We start from the raw sequence: 17,522 nt of genomic DNA, 5'->3' as shown, positions 1-17,522 counted from the left end.
TTTCCAAGAGAGCCGAAGATACGCGCACGACAAGATGGAGCTTAATCTGCCACTGTCGGCTGTGCAGAGCGCGAGGTTTAACAATAAGCACGGCGGCACAGGGTGAAGGATCGCGTCTGCTTGTACGCCGTATAGGTCGCGTGGGGTGGCACGGCCAGCTGCAAGCAGATTTTTCCAGAAGCTATCCAGGGCAATCAAGCGCTGGCCAGTATGCAAGAAGGGGTCTGGCGCCGTGTGTATGCTCCATGCAGCCGTGCAGCCGCGAGTTTTCGCCAGTTCTCCGCTGCGACTAATTCTGCGCTTTTTAGCAGGAGGTTCGTTGCTGTCGTTGCTTCACCGCTAGTTAGCGCCGTGCGGCCCGGCAGCGGTTCGGCGGTGCGATTGGCGGACGAGCTTCGAAGGAGCGCTATCTCGGCAGCTGACATAACACACGTGCGCGTCCACGGTTTCGACGGGTTTGAAGACGCGACTACCAGCTGCCTCGCAGCCGTTCGAGAGTGCCGGTGCCTCGTTGCAAGATGCTAGCTGCCTTACTATACGAGGCTGCGGTGCTTCAGTTTCGGTGCCTCTATGTCTCTGGATTTTCAACGTGGACAGAACGTCTATCAGCCAATCTCTTCAGCCTGTTTTCCTAGTTAAAAAATCATCGATTTTTTGACGGGACTATGTATGAAGACCACCTGGCCACCACCATCATTTTTGTGTATTATCTCTGCAGCTGTTATGGTACAGCTGCCGCATTATAGGTGTGACGTAGGCAGACCAGCATGATACCTTAATGCAATATCGGGGACGCGACTCATCAACTCTGCCGTAGTCCCACCGAATGTCGTTCTCGTATGAAAGCATACTCTATCACAAACTGTTGTCAGCACAAAAGACATGGGGCCATTTCCATGGATCGTGACGGGGTTCTTACCGCGACAGCCCTATCACAGGTCCTCCCTTTCAGTTCCCATCACCATGTGTGTCGAATATTGGCGGTAAACGACTCGGGCTGCCCTTTACTACCTTCTCGAGAGAAGGTAGCATAATTTGACATCTTGAATTGGATGATTTATCTTTCCATTCTCCATCGTTATGATATCTTGGATTTTTTGGGGGGAAACTTCGCTGGTATACCGTTGTATATGTGTGTGATAGTGCTACTCTCAGTCCCTGGGATAGACAAGTGGTATAAATTCAAGAGTACGGCCGGAAACATGCCAAATGGTTGATATTCAATCATCTGACACGCCCAGCCCTTGGTTTATTTCCAATCAGTGATTTGGGATTGATACTTTTTACCTAGGATTCTGAAGCTCCGTTTCATTTCACTATCAGTGAGCCAGTGAGTCTTGCGCTTGTCCGTACAGGCAGTTCTTCACTTCTCACTTAGTAAAGTTTTACTTTTCTGTCCCCTGGAATTTCCTGTGGTATATCAACTAATGCATGGTTTCGACCAAGAGACCTCCAGGAAGATTAATCAGATGGGAAATGGAGCTCTACTGCCGCTCCCAAAATAAATGACCTCTTGATACCACGTCACCGCCGACTTGACAGCTCGTGCGATACCTTGCTAGCTAAGGATTTTTGCCGTAGGCTATGTGGATATCACTGCCGTTTCCACCAGCGCTCAGACTCCTTTGGCCTAACTGTACACATCATTCTAGTTCAAGCAAACGGTTGCAGAGACTTGCGTGCCGTTTGTCGATCGGAAAGCCTAGACATCCCGTTGAGTATGATTCTTTTGTTACGGTACAATCTGTTGGCTAACAACCCCAGCAATCATGTAGCATCTCTGGGGTGCAACGGTTTCCTATACCAGCCTTTCTCAGGCACTGGCTGCTCGTCGCACCATCACTCCGAGTGGATCTGGCGGAGATAGGACTAACTTAGCCATTCTAGCAGATCCTTTGAGGTATTCATCCAACAACTGCGAAAGAAACACTCAGAATACACCTCAACATCCAAAGAATAACCCCGTTTCCTTTGTACTGAAATTGCGAGAAAGATTTTCATCGTAGAGGTAGAGGTTGAGATTGGTAGGCAAGGCCAAGCACTCATGGAGAGTTCGAAGTCGGGTGAACGGCCGTTTTGCATCTTCACGAAGCCACCGGATTTTCTTCGCTTTGTGACATCCTTTGAGCCTACTGACTAGCCTTCTAGTCCGAGTCCAAGAGGCGACCCTTTCGGGGAGACTCTTGAGCTCTAGAGATGCTCGGAGGTACATGCATACATATGTAAATATATTTGATTTGGTCTTGGCCTAGCTTTCCCCCAACTCCCATTTCTACTGATGCCGCCGTCTCATCCGATAAGAAGACGTTGCATGGCATGCTGCACCGAGAGCCGGACGTTGCAACCAAACCGACCCATTTCAATGCGGTTGGAAACGCCCAAGGATTTCACCCATCATCCTTCTCCAAACAACCAGATATAAGATGCCACGTTGCATACGGAGTACACCTGGGGAGAATAGGGGTGTTACCCTCCGATGGCCCTTAATGCTCCGTATATCACCCTCCATCCTGTGAGCGTTTCAGTATCGTACGCGATACACGGCGTTACATCACTTCTGTGTATCAATACCCGACGTAAATTACGGCGGTACGGGCGGTATTGTCATTTCGAACGGCTTCAAGCAACATCACGCCGCCAAAAAGAAACCATCGACAGCAACAGTCGCTTCGCGACGGAAGAAACGGAGGGATTCACCAGCAAACCACTGGTTCTCCAGGTGTTGGAAAGGGCGTACGTTTGCCACATCAACAGGCAATGTGAGCTGAAATCAGCCTGTCAATCAGGGTCCTTTTGCCCGGGATAGCACTGTCCGACAGCAAGGAAGGGGAGTCATGTGGTGAATCGGTCGTTGCTCTATGGATCTGTTTGCGCCGACCGAGAGAAATATCCTGTGTCCGTGGAATCTGGAATCTGGCACCCGGCCATCGCGCCCTGGTGCGCCGCCACCTTCCGATAGGGCCGGGCGCGTCGAGGGAGGCGAGTGCTACCTGGTGGCCTATACCTCAAGCATACGCCCGGCCATTATTATTATCAACGACAACTGAACGCTTCAGCGGTTTTAATGCGCAGGATGCCATGATGTACCCTCGCCGGCCCTCCAGCATGTAACCGCAAACCTTGTTCCCTCCAATCGCACGCAAGAATCTGGGAAGCTCTATGAGCAGCACACCGATGACGTGACCCATGGGACGGCTGTCCGAGCCAGCTGAAAGGAAACGCCAAGTGTCTGTCCCAGTGCTTCCGGAGGCCGTGCGAACACTCTTTGTATGAGAGTCGAGGCCTGGAAACTTTGGGAGTTGAGTTCAACAGACCAGCATAACCAGCAAAGCGTCCAGTGTGGTCACTCCTATTCCTTCTTCCTCATTCTTCAGTGCCCTACGCCCTACTTGAGTTTCGTCTTCCCTGGCCAATTCGGTGCTTCTTCAGTGCTATACTAGGCAGTATCGCTAGCTCTCCGTGAGCCTGGTTTGTATTATTCTTATTTTAAGCTGAAAACATCGTCCTGCCTAAGAAAATGTAAGTGCCCCATCACCGTTATCAGCTGTCGCCCCACTGCTAATAAAACGACTGTGGCATGAAGGAGAGTCATCATCAGAAAGGACCCTCAGACGGTGTCTGAGTATATCGCCGACTATATCGTCAGTAGGTTGACTCTCTGTTCCAATTGACATAGTCCCTGTGCTTCCATCCTACTCCATACTTTCGATGAGGCAGCTCGAGGATGAATACACGTTTTTCGGCTTCAGTATTTTGATATTTACTGCCGCATAGGCCGGATCAAGGCGTTTGCACCATCGGCGAATAAGCCGTTCGTATTAGGGCTCCCAACCGGTAGCAGCCCAGAGATAATCTATAAGATCCTCGTCCAGCGATACAAAGCTGGAGACATTTCCTTCAAGTATGTCGTCACGTTCAACATGGTAAGCTTCCCCATATTCCTGCCTTTTGAACAAGCATCAAGGCGTTAAAAGGAACTAAATATGGCTTTGTGTAGGACGAGTACGTTGGTCTCCCTCGAGATCATCCACAGAGCTACCACAGCTTTATGTATAAGCATTTCTTTTCACACGTTGATATCCAGCCATGCAATATCAACATTCCAAATGGAAATGCAGCTGATCTCGCTGAGGAGTGTGCTAAATACGAAGAGAAGATTGCTGCCGTTGGGGGTATCGATTTGTTCTTAGGCGGGGTTGGGCCAGACGGCCACATTGCCTTCAACGAACCTGGATCCAGCTTGAACTCCCGAACTCGGGTAAAATCTTTAGCCTATGACACTCTTCTCGCCAACTCACGGTTTTTCGATAACGACATCGCCAAGGTTCCACCCACAGCTCTAACTGTGGGTATCAAAACCATCATGGATGCCCATGAGGTTGTCATCGTTGTGACTGGAGTCCACAAGGCAAAGGCGTTACAGAAGAGCTTAGAGGGGCCTGTCAATCATATGTGGACAATGTCTGCTCTGCAACTTCACCAACATCCTTTGATTGTTGTGGATGAGGACGCAACTTTGGAACTCAGAGTCAAGACCGTAAAAGTAAGAGAATCCCTACTCCTGACACATCTTCCACAAGCCACTTTGCACTCTAAACGTGCTTTTTCTTGTAGTATTTTGAAACAATTGAGAAATCTGGTACCGATGCGCGCACTCAAGGTCCCCCCCTTGTTCACCGCAGCAAACCATACTACAGACCCATCACGCCTAGCTCTGGTTTCAGTACCCCCGGCCGCCCTAACCTGGACCTAAAAATCGACACCGGGTTTTGTCGTCCTATCCCCCAGGACCCGGACGAACTCACGCCTGATAGCATGTCATCTCGAATGGCAGATTCTGCAGTTGCAGGCCTTAATGGGATGTTGCTGAGTAGCGAAGTTTTTTTTGACCGAATGGCATCCAGAATGACCTCCAGACCGAAAAATAAGAATGGGGTATCAGTGGGGAACAAAAAGGAAAAGGAAAAACAGAAAGGTTGTGAGGATGGTCAGAAGTGGTAACAATTCCGGGTGCGATTAGTATCTTGGTTTGATTGTGCACATCCAAGTTTTCTGCTTTTTAAAATACTGTCAGCCCCTAAAACACCCTAATAACAAGCCACAAGACACAAGAATTCAGACAGTTTCAAGTACTAATACCATTAGGTCCCTGTGTTTGAATGTTAGGTAGGGTACTCTGTACTCTACAAGTTGCTCCTAAGAAACCTAATTGTTGGTTTCTAACCCTCGTTGGTCTAATCCTAGTATGGTGTATATAGCTCTCTAGGTGATTTTGATTGGTTAATGTGGTCTTCTGTAGCATTAAGATCACCAAATTGATAGATAAAATGCATGGGTAAGGATAGATGTATCATTTTATTCGCATCTGAGGAGACATTTCAACTAACGGTACTCGGTAATGTTGTTTGCATTATTTGTGCTGTTTGACTTAGGGTTTGCTTGACTGATTAATATTGGACACTTATCAGGAACAAGTTTCTGCTTTTACACCCCGGCGGGCGTGTATACGTTGAGTTCTTTGAAAGACAATTTCGAACCCCCTGATCCTGATTCCAAAATCTCCTAGGCGAAAACAGATCTCATGATAAATATAGCACACTGTTATTCTGCCCTTAGGCCTAACATAAGTTATTTAAAAAGTGAAACAGCAAGACTTTTGTTCCAGATCATGATGCATAATCATAACTTCGTAAATACTGTAGCCACCTTTCCACTCATATCGACCAGCGTGCTCTTATTTCTTACCCATGCCTCAATCCCTCTCCGACCATTCTCAACGCCCATGCCGCTCATCTTCCACCCGCCCACAGGCATCTCAGCCGGAGACTCTCCCCAGGAATTGATCCACGTAATCCCAGCATCCAATCGGTCGATGATCGAATGCGCCAGGTTGATGTCTCGTGTGAATACCCCTGCAGCCAGTCCCAGCACAGTGCTATTTGCACGGGCGACCACTTCGTCAACGGTATCGTAGGAGAGAATAGACATGACGGGGCCGAAGATTTCTTCCTTCACAATCTTCATAGAATCAGTGCAGTTGGTAAAGACGGTGGGAGAGACCCAGAAGCCCTTTTGGAGCGACGGGTCAAGATTAGCTGGCGGGTTGAGGCCTCCACAGAGTAAAGTGGCGTTGTCCTGCTCAATGCCATGCTGAATATATTGAAGCACTTTCCTATGATGCGCACTTGAAGACAGCGGGCCAAAATTGATGTTAGGATCCATTGTTGGACCGGGACGAATGTACTCCATCTTCTTAAGAAGCAGTGTTTCGAAGTCTGTTTTCAGGGCCGCTGGTACGAAGACCCTGGTTCCATTGGTACAAACTTGCCCTGTACTAAAGAAATTGGCAAGCATGGCACCGTCGACGGCGTCTTCTAAATTCGCGTCGGGAAGAATGATTAAGGGACTCTTCCCACCTAGTTCCATAGTGGCATATTTCATTCCTCCACCTGCAGCTCTGGCAACCTTTTGCCCAGTCGCAACCTGGCCTGTAAACGATACCTTGGCAATGGCGGGGTGGTTCACCAGAGCTGCACCCACATCGCCAGCACCATGGACGACATTGAACACGCCTGGCGGTAAGCCGGCTTCCGTGTATATTTGCGCGAGGACAATCCCATGAAGCGGTGTGAATTCGCTAGGTTTATAAACCATGGTGTTTCCTGCCGCCAGACAAGGGGCCGATTTCCAAAGTGCACTACAGGGTTTGTCGAACTCAGCTGCGTACCAGACTCAACACCAAGGCCAACAACTCACATTTGAATGGGATAATTCCATGCTCCAATGCCAACACAGACACCCAGGGGCTCTTTCTTCGTGTATACCCATGCATCCTGTCTGAGCGGTATTGTCTCACCGTTCAAACCACCTCCGCTAATCAACCCTGCATAGTATTCTAGCACATCTGCTCCGGTGACAACGTCCACAGTACTGGTCTCCGAAAATGGCTTGCCAGTGTCGAGAGTTTCCATGCGGGCAATCTCATCGTTGCGTCGCCGTAATATTTCGGCAGCTTTCAGAAGCACCTTGGCACGAGCAGACGGAGGGGTCTTTGACCAGACGGGAAACGCTCTGCGAGCGGATTCTACGGCTGCTTCCAAATCGTGGCTGGAGGCAACCTCGATGGACGCGAGAACCGAGCCATTCGACGGGTCTATCGTGTCAAATGACACGCGCGAGGACGTCTCCTGGACTGCGCCCTCATAGTAGGGGCTGTGGACGGCGGGGAATGCTTCACGCATCTTGGTCTTGCTGGCGAGCACTGCGGTCTTTTGGCTCTTTGTTGCGCAACTGGCCGCCATATCGCGCGCTTCCTCGGGAGTTTGTTCGCTTCCGCTTGGCGAAAAGTCTATCTCACGTGCTATGACATAATCAGCGGGGCGGGTGGGGGCGCTGTGGGGCGTGCTTGGCCTAGCGCATTCCCGACGCCCTGATTCGTGGGAAGCCGGGCGCGCTCACCGACTACGCCTCGCTGGCGTCCGCGCGGCCATCTTGCGGCGAACAGCGACGGAGCGTAGCAGGCGACCTCGTGGCCTGGACGAGCGCGGCGTACGCAGTACCGCGACCGCGCCGACGTCAAACAGCCGGTGCAACTGGCCTGTGCGGAGCAGCCAATCACGGAGTTTGCTCGGAAGACGAAGCGCGCACCGCTTGTTGGGCGCCGGCTGAAAACTGGGGATTCTTAACTGCTTACGGCCTAGCGCGCATCCTTGGGGGCTCGGTGGCTTGGGGCGGCTCCATTTGGCCACCGCAAGCAGCTGTGACGATTGGCCGGCGCGGTAGGGAGGAAGTTTTCGTTGCCGCTGCGGAGGGAAATGGCCTGAGCTGTTCGCGGATATAAAACGAAGATTCCCGGCTGAGGCCTGGTTCCTGCCGTTTCCCGCCAGGAACAAAGAAAAAAGAAGAATATCAAAATTCACCCGGTTTGGCCTGTTGCCCGGCCACCGCATTCTTTCTTTTATCAAGCACTCTGCCCGAATATCCCCAAGACTCACTCATTCTTTCGCTTGGTGTGCCGAGACCTCCAACAAGGCCGCACTTGACAACTTTCCCCTTTCGTTCAACACCTCGAAAGACTTCTTGAGATCACCATGGCGGCAAAAACAACTGCGCAGCTCGCTGCCAACGATGCGAACAGTTTTGACTATGTTATCGTCGGTGGTGGAACTGCCGGCTGTGTCATTGCTAGCCGGCTGGCAGAGTATCTGCCCCGCATGAAGATCCTGCTGATTGAAGCCGGCCCAAGCGACTTCATGGATGATCGCGTTCTGCTGCTCAAGGACTGGCTCAGCCTGCTGGGAGGTGAGCTGGACTATGATTATCCGACCACTGAGCAACCAATGGGTACGTTTTCCCCTGCCGTCCATCAAGACTGCTAATCCATTGCCCTACCCTACTCTCCCCAAATGCGACAAGACTTGATTGGAAGGTTAAGTATAAACTATCATTTCCTGGAATCCCAATCAGCCTAGCCTGTGAAATCGAGTACCCAACGCAGCAGAAATCGGAATGAAAGTAAGGACTCACATCAGTTTCTTCTCTGTAGGTAACAGCCATATCCGACACTCTCGTGCCAAGGTGCTCGGTGGTTGCTCAAGCCATAATACCTTGATCTCGTTCCGCCCATTCGAGTATGACTGCAAACGCTGGGAGGCCCAGGGCTGCCAGGGCTGGTCGTTTGATACCTTCACCCGCGTCCTGGACAACCTACGCAACACCGTCCAGCCAGTCCATGAGCGACATCGAAACCAGCTCTGCAAGGACTGGGTAAACGCATGCTCAAGTGCCCTCGATATTCCCGTTATCCCCGATTTCAACAAGGAGATTCGTTCCGCGGGAAAATTGACCGAAGGCGTTGGTTTCTTCTCCGTGTCATACAATCCCGATGATGGCCGCCGCAGCAGTGCTAGTGTAGCATATATTCACCCCATGCTGCGCGGAGAAGAGTATAAGCCGAACCTGACTGTGTTGACCAACGCATGGGTCTCTCGAGTCAACGTCTCTGGAGACACTGTGACTGGAGTGAACGTCACTTTGCAATCTGGCCAGAAGCTGACGCTCAACCCCAAGAAAGAGACGATTCTCTGCGCTGGCGCCGTTGATACTCCCCGCCTTCTTCTCCTTTCCGGCCTCGGCCCCCGCGAGCAGCTTTCTTCCTTGTCCATCCCTGTTGTTAAGGACCTCCCCGGCGTTGGAGAGAATCTGCTAGACCACCCCGAATCCATCATCATCTGGGAACTCAACCAGCCCGTCCCGCCAAACCAGACCACCATGGACTCAGACGCAGGCATCTTCCTGCGCCGAGAGGCCTCTAACGCCGCTGGCTCCGACGGAAATGCTGCAGATGTGATGATGCATTGCTACCAGATTCCCTTCTGTCTCAATACCAGCCGTCTTGGATACGACACACCCATTAACGCCTTCTGCATGACACCCAACATCCCCCGCCCTCGCTCCCGCGGCCGCCTCTACCTCACATCCTCAGATCCCAACGTCAAACCGGCCTTGGATTTCCGCTACTTCACCGACCCAGAGGGCTACGACGCGGCGACCATCGTGCACGGCCTCAAAGTCGCCCGCAAGATCGCGGAGCAAAGTCCCTTCAAGCAATGGATCAAGCGTGAAGTCGCACCAGGACCAAAGGTCAACACTGACGAGGAGCTTAGCGAGTACGGCCGCCGTGTTGCACACACCGTGTATCATCCGGCAGGCACCACGAAGATGGGCGACGTGGCACGCGACCCCATGGCGGTTGTCGACCCGCAGTTGAAGATCCGCGGACTCAAGAACGTGCGGATTGCGGACGCCGGCGTGTTTCCGGAGATGACCACGATCAACCCCATGTTGACCGTGCTGGCGGTCGGGGAGCGGGCTGCGGAGTTGATCGCAGGTGAGGCTGGGTGGACAGGGTTCGCCGCCAGACTGTAGACGGGGCAACAGAACGAAAGAAGAAGGGAAAAAAAGAGAAGACTCCAGATGCGTACAAGCGTGTACATGGGCGGAATTATTCAATTGTTTTGCAGCTGCAGTAGCAAAGGGTGCTTGGGTTTGGATGTGTTCTGATACCTTAACGTTATGCCTTCTCGAGTCTTGAGCCGAGTGCCTGCGCGTGGCTCGTTTTCCGTCTGTAAATAGTCCCTTTTGACGTCAGCCTTTCACGAAGCGCCAGATCTGATACCTAAAAGACAGAAATACAATGAATGACTTATGCTATGAATTAAACAGGTAGATGAGTAATGTCTCTACGCCATTGCTCATAAGGCGCTGGGTTATCAAAAGTGTGAGCTAGGTATAACTGCTCGGGGACCGGCGGAGCTCCCTGTGCAGCCCAGGCGAAAGGAGCGTTGAAAGCACTCCTTTTGAAACAACGGTCAAGGCTGCCTGAGAGGCTCAGATGAATGCATGCCGTATGTTCCAGCACTTCCAGATCATTAGTCCTAGGAGTACCCAGCTGATATTAGGAAAGTGACCTGCCAGATACAGCTCCTCACATTCGGCCATTGTCGTGTTGTGATATGGTATCTGGCCGGTGGATATCTCATAGAATACGGAGAACGTCATAGCAAATATTTCGTTCTCAATAGAAGGTCGTTGCTCCCAGAAGGGAACAAAATGCAGTTCAGGAGTCATGATGGGTAGACAAAACCTGCTCGCCATCAATCAAGGAATCCAGTCACATCTGAAAGCTTCAGATTATACTTTACATTACGTCCACAGTAAAGACGTCACCCTAAGTAGAGATACCTTTGTAATCATTCTTCAATGTGTAAGGGCCATTTTCCAAGCTGCCCTGATGATACTGCCACCTTCTTTTCTCTCGGATATTTTTCGGCGGTAAATAAAAAGACTCCATCTTCCTTGCCTTCCGCCACAATCTCTCCCTCTCCAGCAAAACTTCAAATTTGACACAGCCAAGTCGAGCACGTCGGCCCAGCTATGCCTTTTCGATCTCACCGTTCTGTTCGCAATCATCGGCTTCGGAACGAGAAACAAATCCAGGGGAGGGGGATGGGCAAGATATTCGGAGGCCCCCGTCTCCGCGCAACTCGCGGCAGACTCGCCAGGTCTTTTTTGAAACGGATCAAATTTTGCGTTCCATGGAGCGAGAAATAAGATAGTTAAACTAGTTTTCAGGATTCCGTTTGAGGCGCACGGTTGGAGTAGTTTAGTTGATTATATTATTTTATTTACAGCCTTTCTTCTGGGCCCCCTTCCGCCCCCCCTGCCAGCCAAGACAGTAACTACGGTTTACTTACATCTCAAGAAGCCAGACAAGACTGCAGCTCTTCTTTCGTGTGAAACGCTCAATGTCAGCTCTTGTACCTTGCAAAAAGCCCTTCGAAGGCAGAGCAGCTGGAAGCCTCGCCTAGTGGAACTGAAAGCAATCAAAGCCCGACGGGCCCTATTCGACTAGCCAACGGTCCTCCCGCTGATACACACTATGCACCCAATATTTCGTAGTTCTAGAACCGCCTGCGTAGGGTTCTAGAACAACATTTGTTTAATGACTCGCTCCCCATGTCAGATCTGACCATCTTCCGGGGCCGGGTGTTTTGGCATATTGAACTATAAGTTAGGCAACTAATAATGCTCCAAATTGCCGGCCGAGTGAACGTCAGATGAATCAGGCATGCTTCTCCTCGCTAGCAGGAGTGCGGGGTGACTTGTCATTTTGTCCAAGGAAAAGCCGAAAGCAGAATATTATTGGATTGCCTCGATTGTAGTAGATGCCTGCTCTTAATTTATCGATATGGCCCGTGGATGTGGGCCAATAACGGGCAAAATTGAGTGAAGTACTTCATAGTTATACTATAACGGCACCCTAAACCAGGTCAAAATAGAGTTGGCAGTGCGTGACCATGCTTGAAGGTTCAAAGAATTAGATCCGAGAGATATAAAAGGTATAATAGATCTATACCATGCTATATGCACAATAAATAATGATATATATATATGTAATACATTAAGGGTATAGGAAAGGCAACAATCTACATCCCAGTCGTTTTGTGAAACGAGTCATCTATCACCAATTCGTCATTCTATTCAACGCACCCGGTTCTATCCTATCTAGGTACCTGTCGGGTTCATCTATTATTCCTCCATCTCGCGATCGAAAACGCGCACCCCGAATTTCCACACCTGGTCGACGGTCAACGTGCCCAGCCCCGCGGCGTCCTCGGCCGCCGCCGTCTCACCCAGCACGACCAGATCCGCATCGGCGCCATGGGCCAGGGTGCCCTTACGGCCCAACACGCCCAGCATCCTCGCGGGCGTCTCGGTGACGGCGGCCAGGGCATCGACGGTTCGGGCGCCGGCCCAGCGGCGGAAATTATTCACGCACTCGATCAGCGTGGCGGAGCTGCCGGCCAGGCGGTCGGAGCCGGCCAGCGTCAGGCGCGCGCCGCGCTTGACGATGCGGTCGCCGTTGGTCCAGTCGTACACGCCGTCGGGCATGCCGCAGAGCTTCATGGCGTCGGTGACGAGGATGGCGCCGTGCGGGTGCGCGTGGTACGCGATCTGGATGGTGGTCGGGTGCAGGTGGAAGCCGTCGGCGATGAGCCCGTAGAACGGCCGGTGCGGCGTCTCGCCCTGGCCCAGCAGGCCGAAGATGCCCGGGTTGCGGTGGTAGAAGGGCCGCATGGCGTTGAAGAGGTGCGTGATCATGTTGGCGCCGGCGTCCACGGCCGCGAGCGCCTGCTCGTAGCTCGCATCCGAGTGGCCGATGGAGAACACGATGCCTTGCGCCCTGAGCTGCGGGATGAGCGACAGCATCACGCCCACTTCCGGCGCGGCCGTGATCAGCTTGACGGGCAGCGGGTTCGGGGAGGTCTCGTCGGCGCAGATGTTCGCCGCGCCATAGCAGTTGATCAGGTCCTGGAAGCCGTGGTCGGCGGAGATCAGCACGTCGGGGCTGTGGATCCCATTCTTGCCCGGGCTGAGGAATGGGCCTTCGATGTGGGCGCCAAGCGATTCCGCGCCGTCTTCAGCGCAGCGCAGGAGGCCGGAGGGAGCGAGAGACGGAAGCACCTGGGAGGCACGATGAGCATGCACCGCTTTGAAAAGCTAGGAGGACTCGCAGCGTGATAGGTGTTGTTGCAGGCTCACCTTCGCATAGACCTCTTTCCTCTGACTTGTGACGGTGGGCAGGTACGAGGTGATGCCCATCTGCACGAGGGCGCGATTGACATCCCTCAAGCCCGCGTCATAGTCTTCCTTCGTGGGCTGTGGCACGGAGAAGTCGAAGCCCGCGGCGCCATTGATTTGCACCTCGATGAAGCCGGGCGCCAGGATGCGGCCGCCCAGATCGAGGACCTGGTCGGGGCAGACGCGGTCGTCGTAGAAGGCGCGCTGGTCCTGGAGGATCGTGCCCGACACCGAGTCGATCCAGAGGTCCTGCTCGACGAGCTTGCCAGCGATGGGGAGGCGGCAGTTGGTGAACTTGGTGATGCGAGGGGTCTCGCGGGGGAGGACGGCGGCGGGCATGGTGGGGGCAGGGCGCGGACGGGTCCTAGCGCAGGACGAAGCACGCATCGAGCGAGGAGCCTGTTCGACCCGCGAGGAGACGGCAGAGGGCGCGACGACGGGCCATGAGAGCGCAGGGCGGGCGGGCGGGTGGGCGGTGGTGATGATGAAATGCGGGCGACGCAGCGATCGATCGCAGGCGGCGGCGATGTCACTGGTGGTTTCGTTTCGTTCCGTTTCGTTTCGTATGGCGGGTACGGGTGCGACGGCGACGGCGGTATGGTACGGTATGCAGGGCTGGGCGGCGTGTAAATACGCGCATACGGGGGCGGCATGCAGTACGGTACGGGACAGTACGGGACCGCGATGCCGCACAGCGAGCCTCAACCACCAGCCAGCCAGCAGCAAGGTAGTTGGTTAACTAACTGAACGACCAGCAACCAAGCAACAGCCGCAGCTGTCGCGCACGAATCCGGAGCTCAGACGGGCGCCCCACCAGTCTGCAGGCTGTCAGATATATTTTTGGGGGAAATAATCCTCCGATGCTGCAGCCACAGCTTCTGGATCGCCGGGCGATGTAACCTCGCGGCGCGCCTAGGCCAGATGCGCGCTGGCGGGCAGGCTCCAGCAGCGGGAAGTCTATTAGTTATTATCATTGGAGGATGGGCGTCTCGGAGCTGGCGATCGGGTCTCGAATGCCACGCTCGCGGCGCGGTTGCATCATCGCGCTCCTCTCGCGCGCTGCTCAGCTGTCGCGTGTGCGCCGAGCAAGGCAGAGCGAGTTCGTGATAGCTCGTTCGCTCGGGCTGTCGCACGGGCTGGTGGTGTGCGGCCGGGCGCGCTGGCTGGCGGAGGGCGGATGGGCGGCGGCGACGAGGCAGTCAGATGACGGCGCCGCGGGCTGGTCTGCGACGCGGCGACGGAGCCTGGGTGTGCAACGGTGTGGTCGGAGAAGATGAGGAGGGCGATATAGTCGTACGGACGGAGAGACACAGAGAGAGCGAAACAAAGGGTCGAAACGGCGTGCACGGCAGCGGTCGGCGTGGTGGCACGGCAGACGCAGGCCGGGCGTGTACAGCAGCAGCGCACAGTTCGTAGTTCGAGGCCGAGAGTTATGATATTGTTCTTATTACTCTTCGCGTGCTGGCCGCGATAAGCTCTGCGCTTGCGGCCGGGCGCGGGCGAGAAACGAGACGGGCTGGGCGATCCAAATCAGCGCCGCGGGCGAGAAGCCGCAGATAAAACTGCCTGCCCATCCCCCCCCCAGCATCCCTGCCTGCGCTGCGCTGCGCTGCGCTGCTCTGTCGCGACGCTGGCTTGCTTTGCTTTGGTTTTATTTTTTATTCTTTTTTGCTTTGATCGTCGCTCGCCGGCCCCGGCTGCCAGCTCCACTGCCACGTTGGGCCCCTACACTGCCTGTCGCTGGCTCATCGCGCGCCGCCTGTTCGCCTTTCGCTGCTCCTCCGGCCTCTCCTCCTTGCTCGCGGACCGCACACCCTAGACGGGGGCCCGACCCCATTTTTGCTGCTGCAGCTGCTCCTGGTCCTGCAGCCGGTGCTGCTGGTGCGATTGCCGCTGCGACCGCCCTCCCTGCTGACCGTGAGTTGCCCTCCTTGGTCTCGCTCCCGCTCCCTCTGTTCGTTCGCTGTCTATCATGCGCCGCCGCAAGGGCCCTGGCCAGGGCCAGCTATGCTATATGTCTCTCTCTCTCTCTCTCTATATGTATATGTGTGTGTGTGTGCATCAGCCTGCCTGGATATCCGCCCGGGTAATTCCTGTCTTCACGCAATTCTCCGGCGTCTCTCTGGTTACCAACACAGCTGCCCTCACGTGGTTCTGCTGGCTGTTTTTCTACCTCTGCCTCTGCCTCTTTCTCTTCTTTGTTGTCTTCTTCTTTTCTTTCTTCATCTCATACTCACCTCACTTTGCTCCCCTACCAGTCTGCTCAATTCATTAACCTGTCACTAGCTTCCCCTCACTGCGCGTCACCGCCATGGCGAGTGCTGACCGGAAAGAGCCTGATACTGCTATCCCGCCGCACAAGGAGGTTGCTGATGAGGAAGGCCTTGGCCCCTCTTCCTCCCGTGGCAAGGCATGGATGTACAGGTGTCCCAAGATCGGCCCGCTGACCCTGCCCTGCTACGCCTCCCCCATCTCCCAATTGCTCATCGTCTCCTTTGTGTGCTTCCTCTGCCCGGGCATGTTCAACGCTGTGAACGGCCTGGGTGGTGGTGGGCAGATTGACGGCCACGATGTCAACAAAGCAAACACCGCCCTGTACTCCACCTTCGCTGTTGTGGGCTTCTTTGCCGGTTCTATTGCCAATCGTTTGGGCCTTCGCCCGACCTTGTTCTTCGGTGGCTTCGGCTACTTTCTCTATGTCGCGTCTATCTTGTCCTACAACTTCAACAAGAACACCGGCTTTCTTATCTTTGCTGGCGCCCTTCTGGGTGTCTGTGCCGGCTGCTTGTGGACTGCCCAGGGCGCCATCATGATGAGCTATCCCGACGAGCATTCCAAGGGCAAATTCATCTCTTGGTTCTGGATTATTTTCAATTTGGGTGGTGTCATTGGAAGCTTGGTAAGAGATTGATACCCCCTGCTATCTAACAAACCCAAATTTACACCAAACCTGATAGGTTCCTCTCGGCCAAAACATCCACAGCAAAGCCAATGCCGTCAACAATGGAACTTACATTGCCTTCATGGTTCTCATGTTCCTTGGCTTCGTGCTTGCCTTCACTCTGGTCAACCCAAAGTATGTTCGCCGTGTTGATGGCTCCAGCGTCATTCTCATGAAGAACCCCTCCTGGAAATCTGAACTGTTGGGCCTTGTCCATGTCTTGCGCACTGATGCCTACATTGTCTTCTTTTTCCCAATGTTCCTTGCCAGCAACTGGTTCACCACCTATCAGTTCAATGCCGTCAATCTGCCCAAGTTCAACATCCGCACCCGTGCTCTGAACAATGTTCTCTACTGGCTCTTCCAGATGGTGGGTGCCTTTGTCTTCGGCTACCTGCTCGACATCAAGTCCCTTCGCCGCACTCTGCGTGCCCGCGCGGGTCTCGTGCTCCTTTTCGCCCTCACCATGGGGGTGTGGGGCGGTGGCTGGGCGTTCCAGAAGGGCTATGATCGCAAAGACATCACCGAATCCACTCACCGCATCGACTGGGAAGACAGAGGCTATGTTGGCCCCATGTTTCTCTATCTCTTCTACGGCTTCTACGATGCTGCCTTCCAGACCTGCTGCTACTGGTACGCTTACGTCTACCTCTCGTCGTTACTTTCTACCGGACGTACTTGCTAACGGGCACATTTTAGGTTCATGGGGTCTCTGACAAACAATAGCCGTAAACTGGCCCACTTCGCCGCTTTTTACAAGGGTATCCAGTCCGCTGGTGGAGCGATCACATGGCGGTATGTTGGGCTATTTATTCTGTGATTGATCTCAAAAGAATATCGTCCTCTGACTAAATACCCCTCCTTCTAGTCTCGACACTTTGAATGTTTCGTACAAGGTCTACTTCGGCTCCACCTGGGGTCTCCTCGCTGGATCTCTGGTTGTCGCGGCGCCCGTCGTGTTCTGGAAGATCAAAGACACTGTCAACCTCGAGGAAGATATCAAATTCTCCGACGAAGTCCTCGAAGACGTTGCTGCTCCGCATGTCTTGGAACATAACGAGAAGTAAACTTAATTTCTTTTTAAAGGGTGGCGCTATCTCTTCTTTTTGCCAGGAGTCAAAACGGGGTTCGGTGCATGGGATACGATTCATCATGATACCGGAGGGAAAGCTCAAATACGGATACTGTTTACCTTGCATTGCTTCTGATATTTGGAGGGCGCCATTTTTCACTTTTACTGCGGGAACACGGAACGGGCCTTTATTTTCTTTTGTAATCAATGTTGTACCTTTTTTGTCTGGCGATGTGGGAACGGGAAATCCTTCTGGTTGTCTTCTAGTACCTATTGCGGATTTTTACTAATAAACACCAACTCAATTCCATTCAATTCAATTCGAACCATTGACTTTTTCCGCCGTCCGGCCCGTGCGTGCGTATA

The 17,522-nt window shown here is 53.4% G+C and overlaps 5 protein-coding genes across 5 annotated transcripts; 3 read left to right on the top strand and 2 right to left on the bottom strand.

Moving 5' to 3' along the window:
* Positions 1-3,920: 3,920 nt before the first annotated feature.
* On the top strand, positions 3,921-5,001 carry NAG1_1 (Glucosamine-6-phosphate isomerase (Glucosamine-6-phosphate deaminase) (GNPDA) (GlcN6P deaminase); the record flags this gene model as incomplete). The annotated part of the gene is made up of 3 exons (XM_049250431.1): positions 3,921-3,923; positions 3,998-4,543; positions 4,615-5,001. 3 exons carry the CDS (start codon positions 3,921-3,923, stop codon positions 4,999-5,001), a joined length of 936 nt encoding a protein of 311 aa, XP_049110791.1.
* Positions 5,002-5,679: 678 nt separating this feature from the next.
* Positions 5,680-7,241, bottom strand: LOZ57_001339 (uncharacterized protein; the record flags this gene model as incomplete). Its single annotated transcript, XM_049250430.1, has 2 exons — positions 5,680-6,697; positions 6,757-7,241. The coding sequence occupies 2 exons, from the start codon at positions 7,239-7,241 to the stop codon at positions 5,680-5,682; spliced, it is 1,503 nt and encodes a 500-aa protein (XP_049110790.1).
* An 849-nt stretch (positions 7,242-8,090) lies between these two features.
* Positions 8,091-9,927, top strand: LOZ57_001338 (uncharacterized protein; the record flags this gene model as incomplete). Its single annotated transcript, XM_049250429.1, has 2 exons — positions 8,091-8,343; positions 8,546-9,927. The coding sequence occupies 2 exons, from the start codon at positions 8,091-8,093 to the stop codon at positions 9,925-9,927; spliced, it is 1,635 nt and encodes a 544-aa protein (XP_049110789.1).
* A 2,163-nt stretch (positions 9,928-12,090) lies between these two features.
* On the bottom strand, positions 12,091-13,482 carry NAG2 (N-acetyl-glucosamine-6-phosphate deacetylase; the record flags this gene model as incomplete). The annotated part of the gene is made up of 2 exons (XM_049250428.1): positions 12,091-13,026; positions 13,105-13,482. The coding sequence occupies 2 exons, from the start codon at positions 13,480-13,482 to the stop codon at positions 12,091-12,093; spliced, it is 1,314 nt and encodes a 437-aa protein (XP_049110788.1).
* Positions 13,483-15,454: 1,972 nt separating this feature from the next.
* Positions 15,455-17,151, top strand: LOZ57_001336 (uncharacterized protein; the record flags this gene model as incomplete). The annotated part of the gene is made up of 4 exons (XM_049250427.1): positions 15,455-16,042; positions 16,101-16,717; positions 16,784-16,879; positions 16,953-17,151. The coding sequence occupies 4 exons, from the start codon at positions 15,455-15,457 to the stop codon at positions 17,149-17,151; spliced, it is 1,500 nt and encodes a 499-aa protein (XP_049110787.1).
* Positions 17,152-17,522: the final 371 nt, after the last annotated feature.

Source organism: Ophidiomyces ophidiicola (assembly GCF_022830035.1).
Source record: "Ophidiomyces ophidiicola strain CBS 122913 chromosome Unknown scaffold_3, whole genome shotgun sequence".
Taxonomy (NCBI): Eukaryota; Fungi; Ascomycota; class Eurotiomycetes; order Onygenales; family Onygenaceae; genus Ophidiomyces; species Ophidiomyces ophidiicola.
This window is presented reverse-complemented; position numbering and strand designations above follow the sequence as displayed.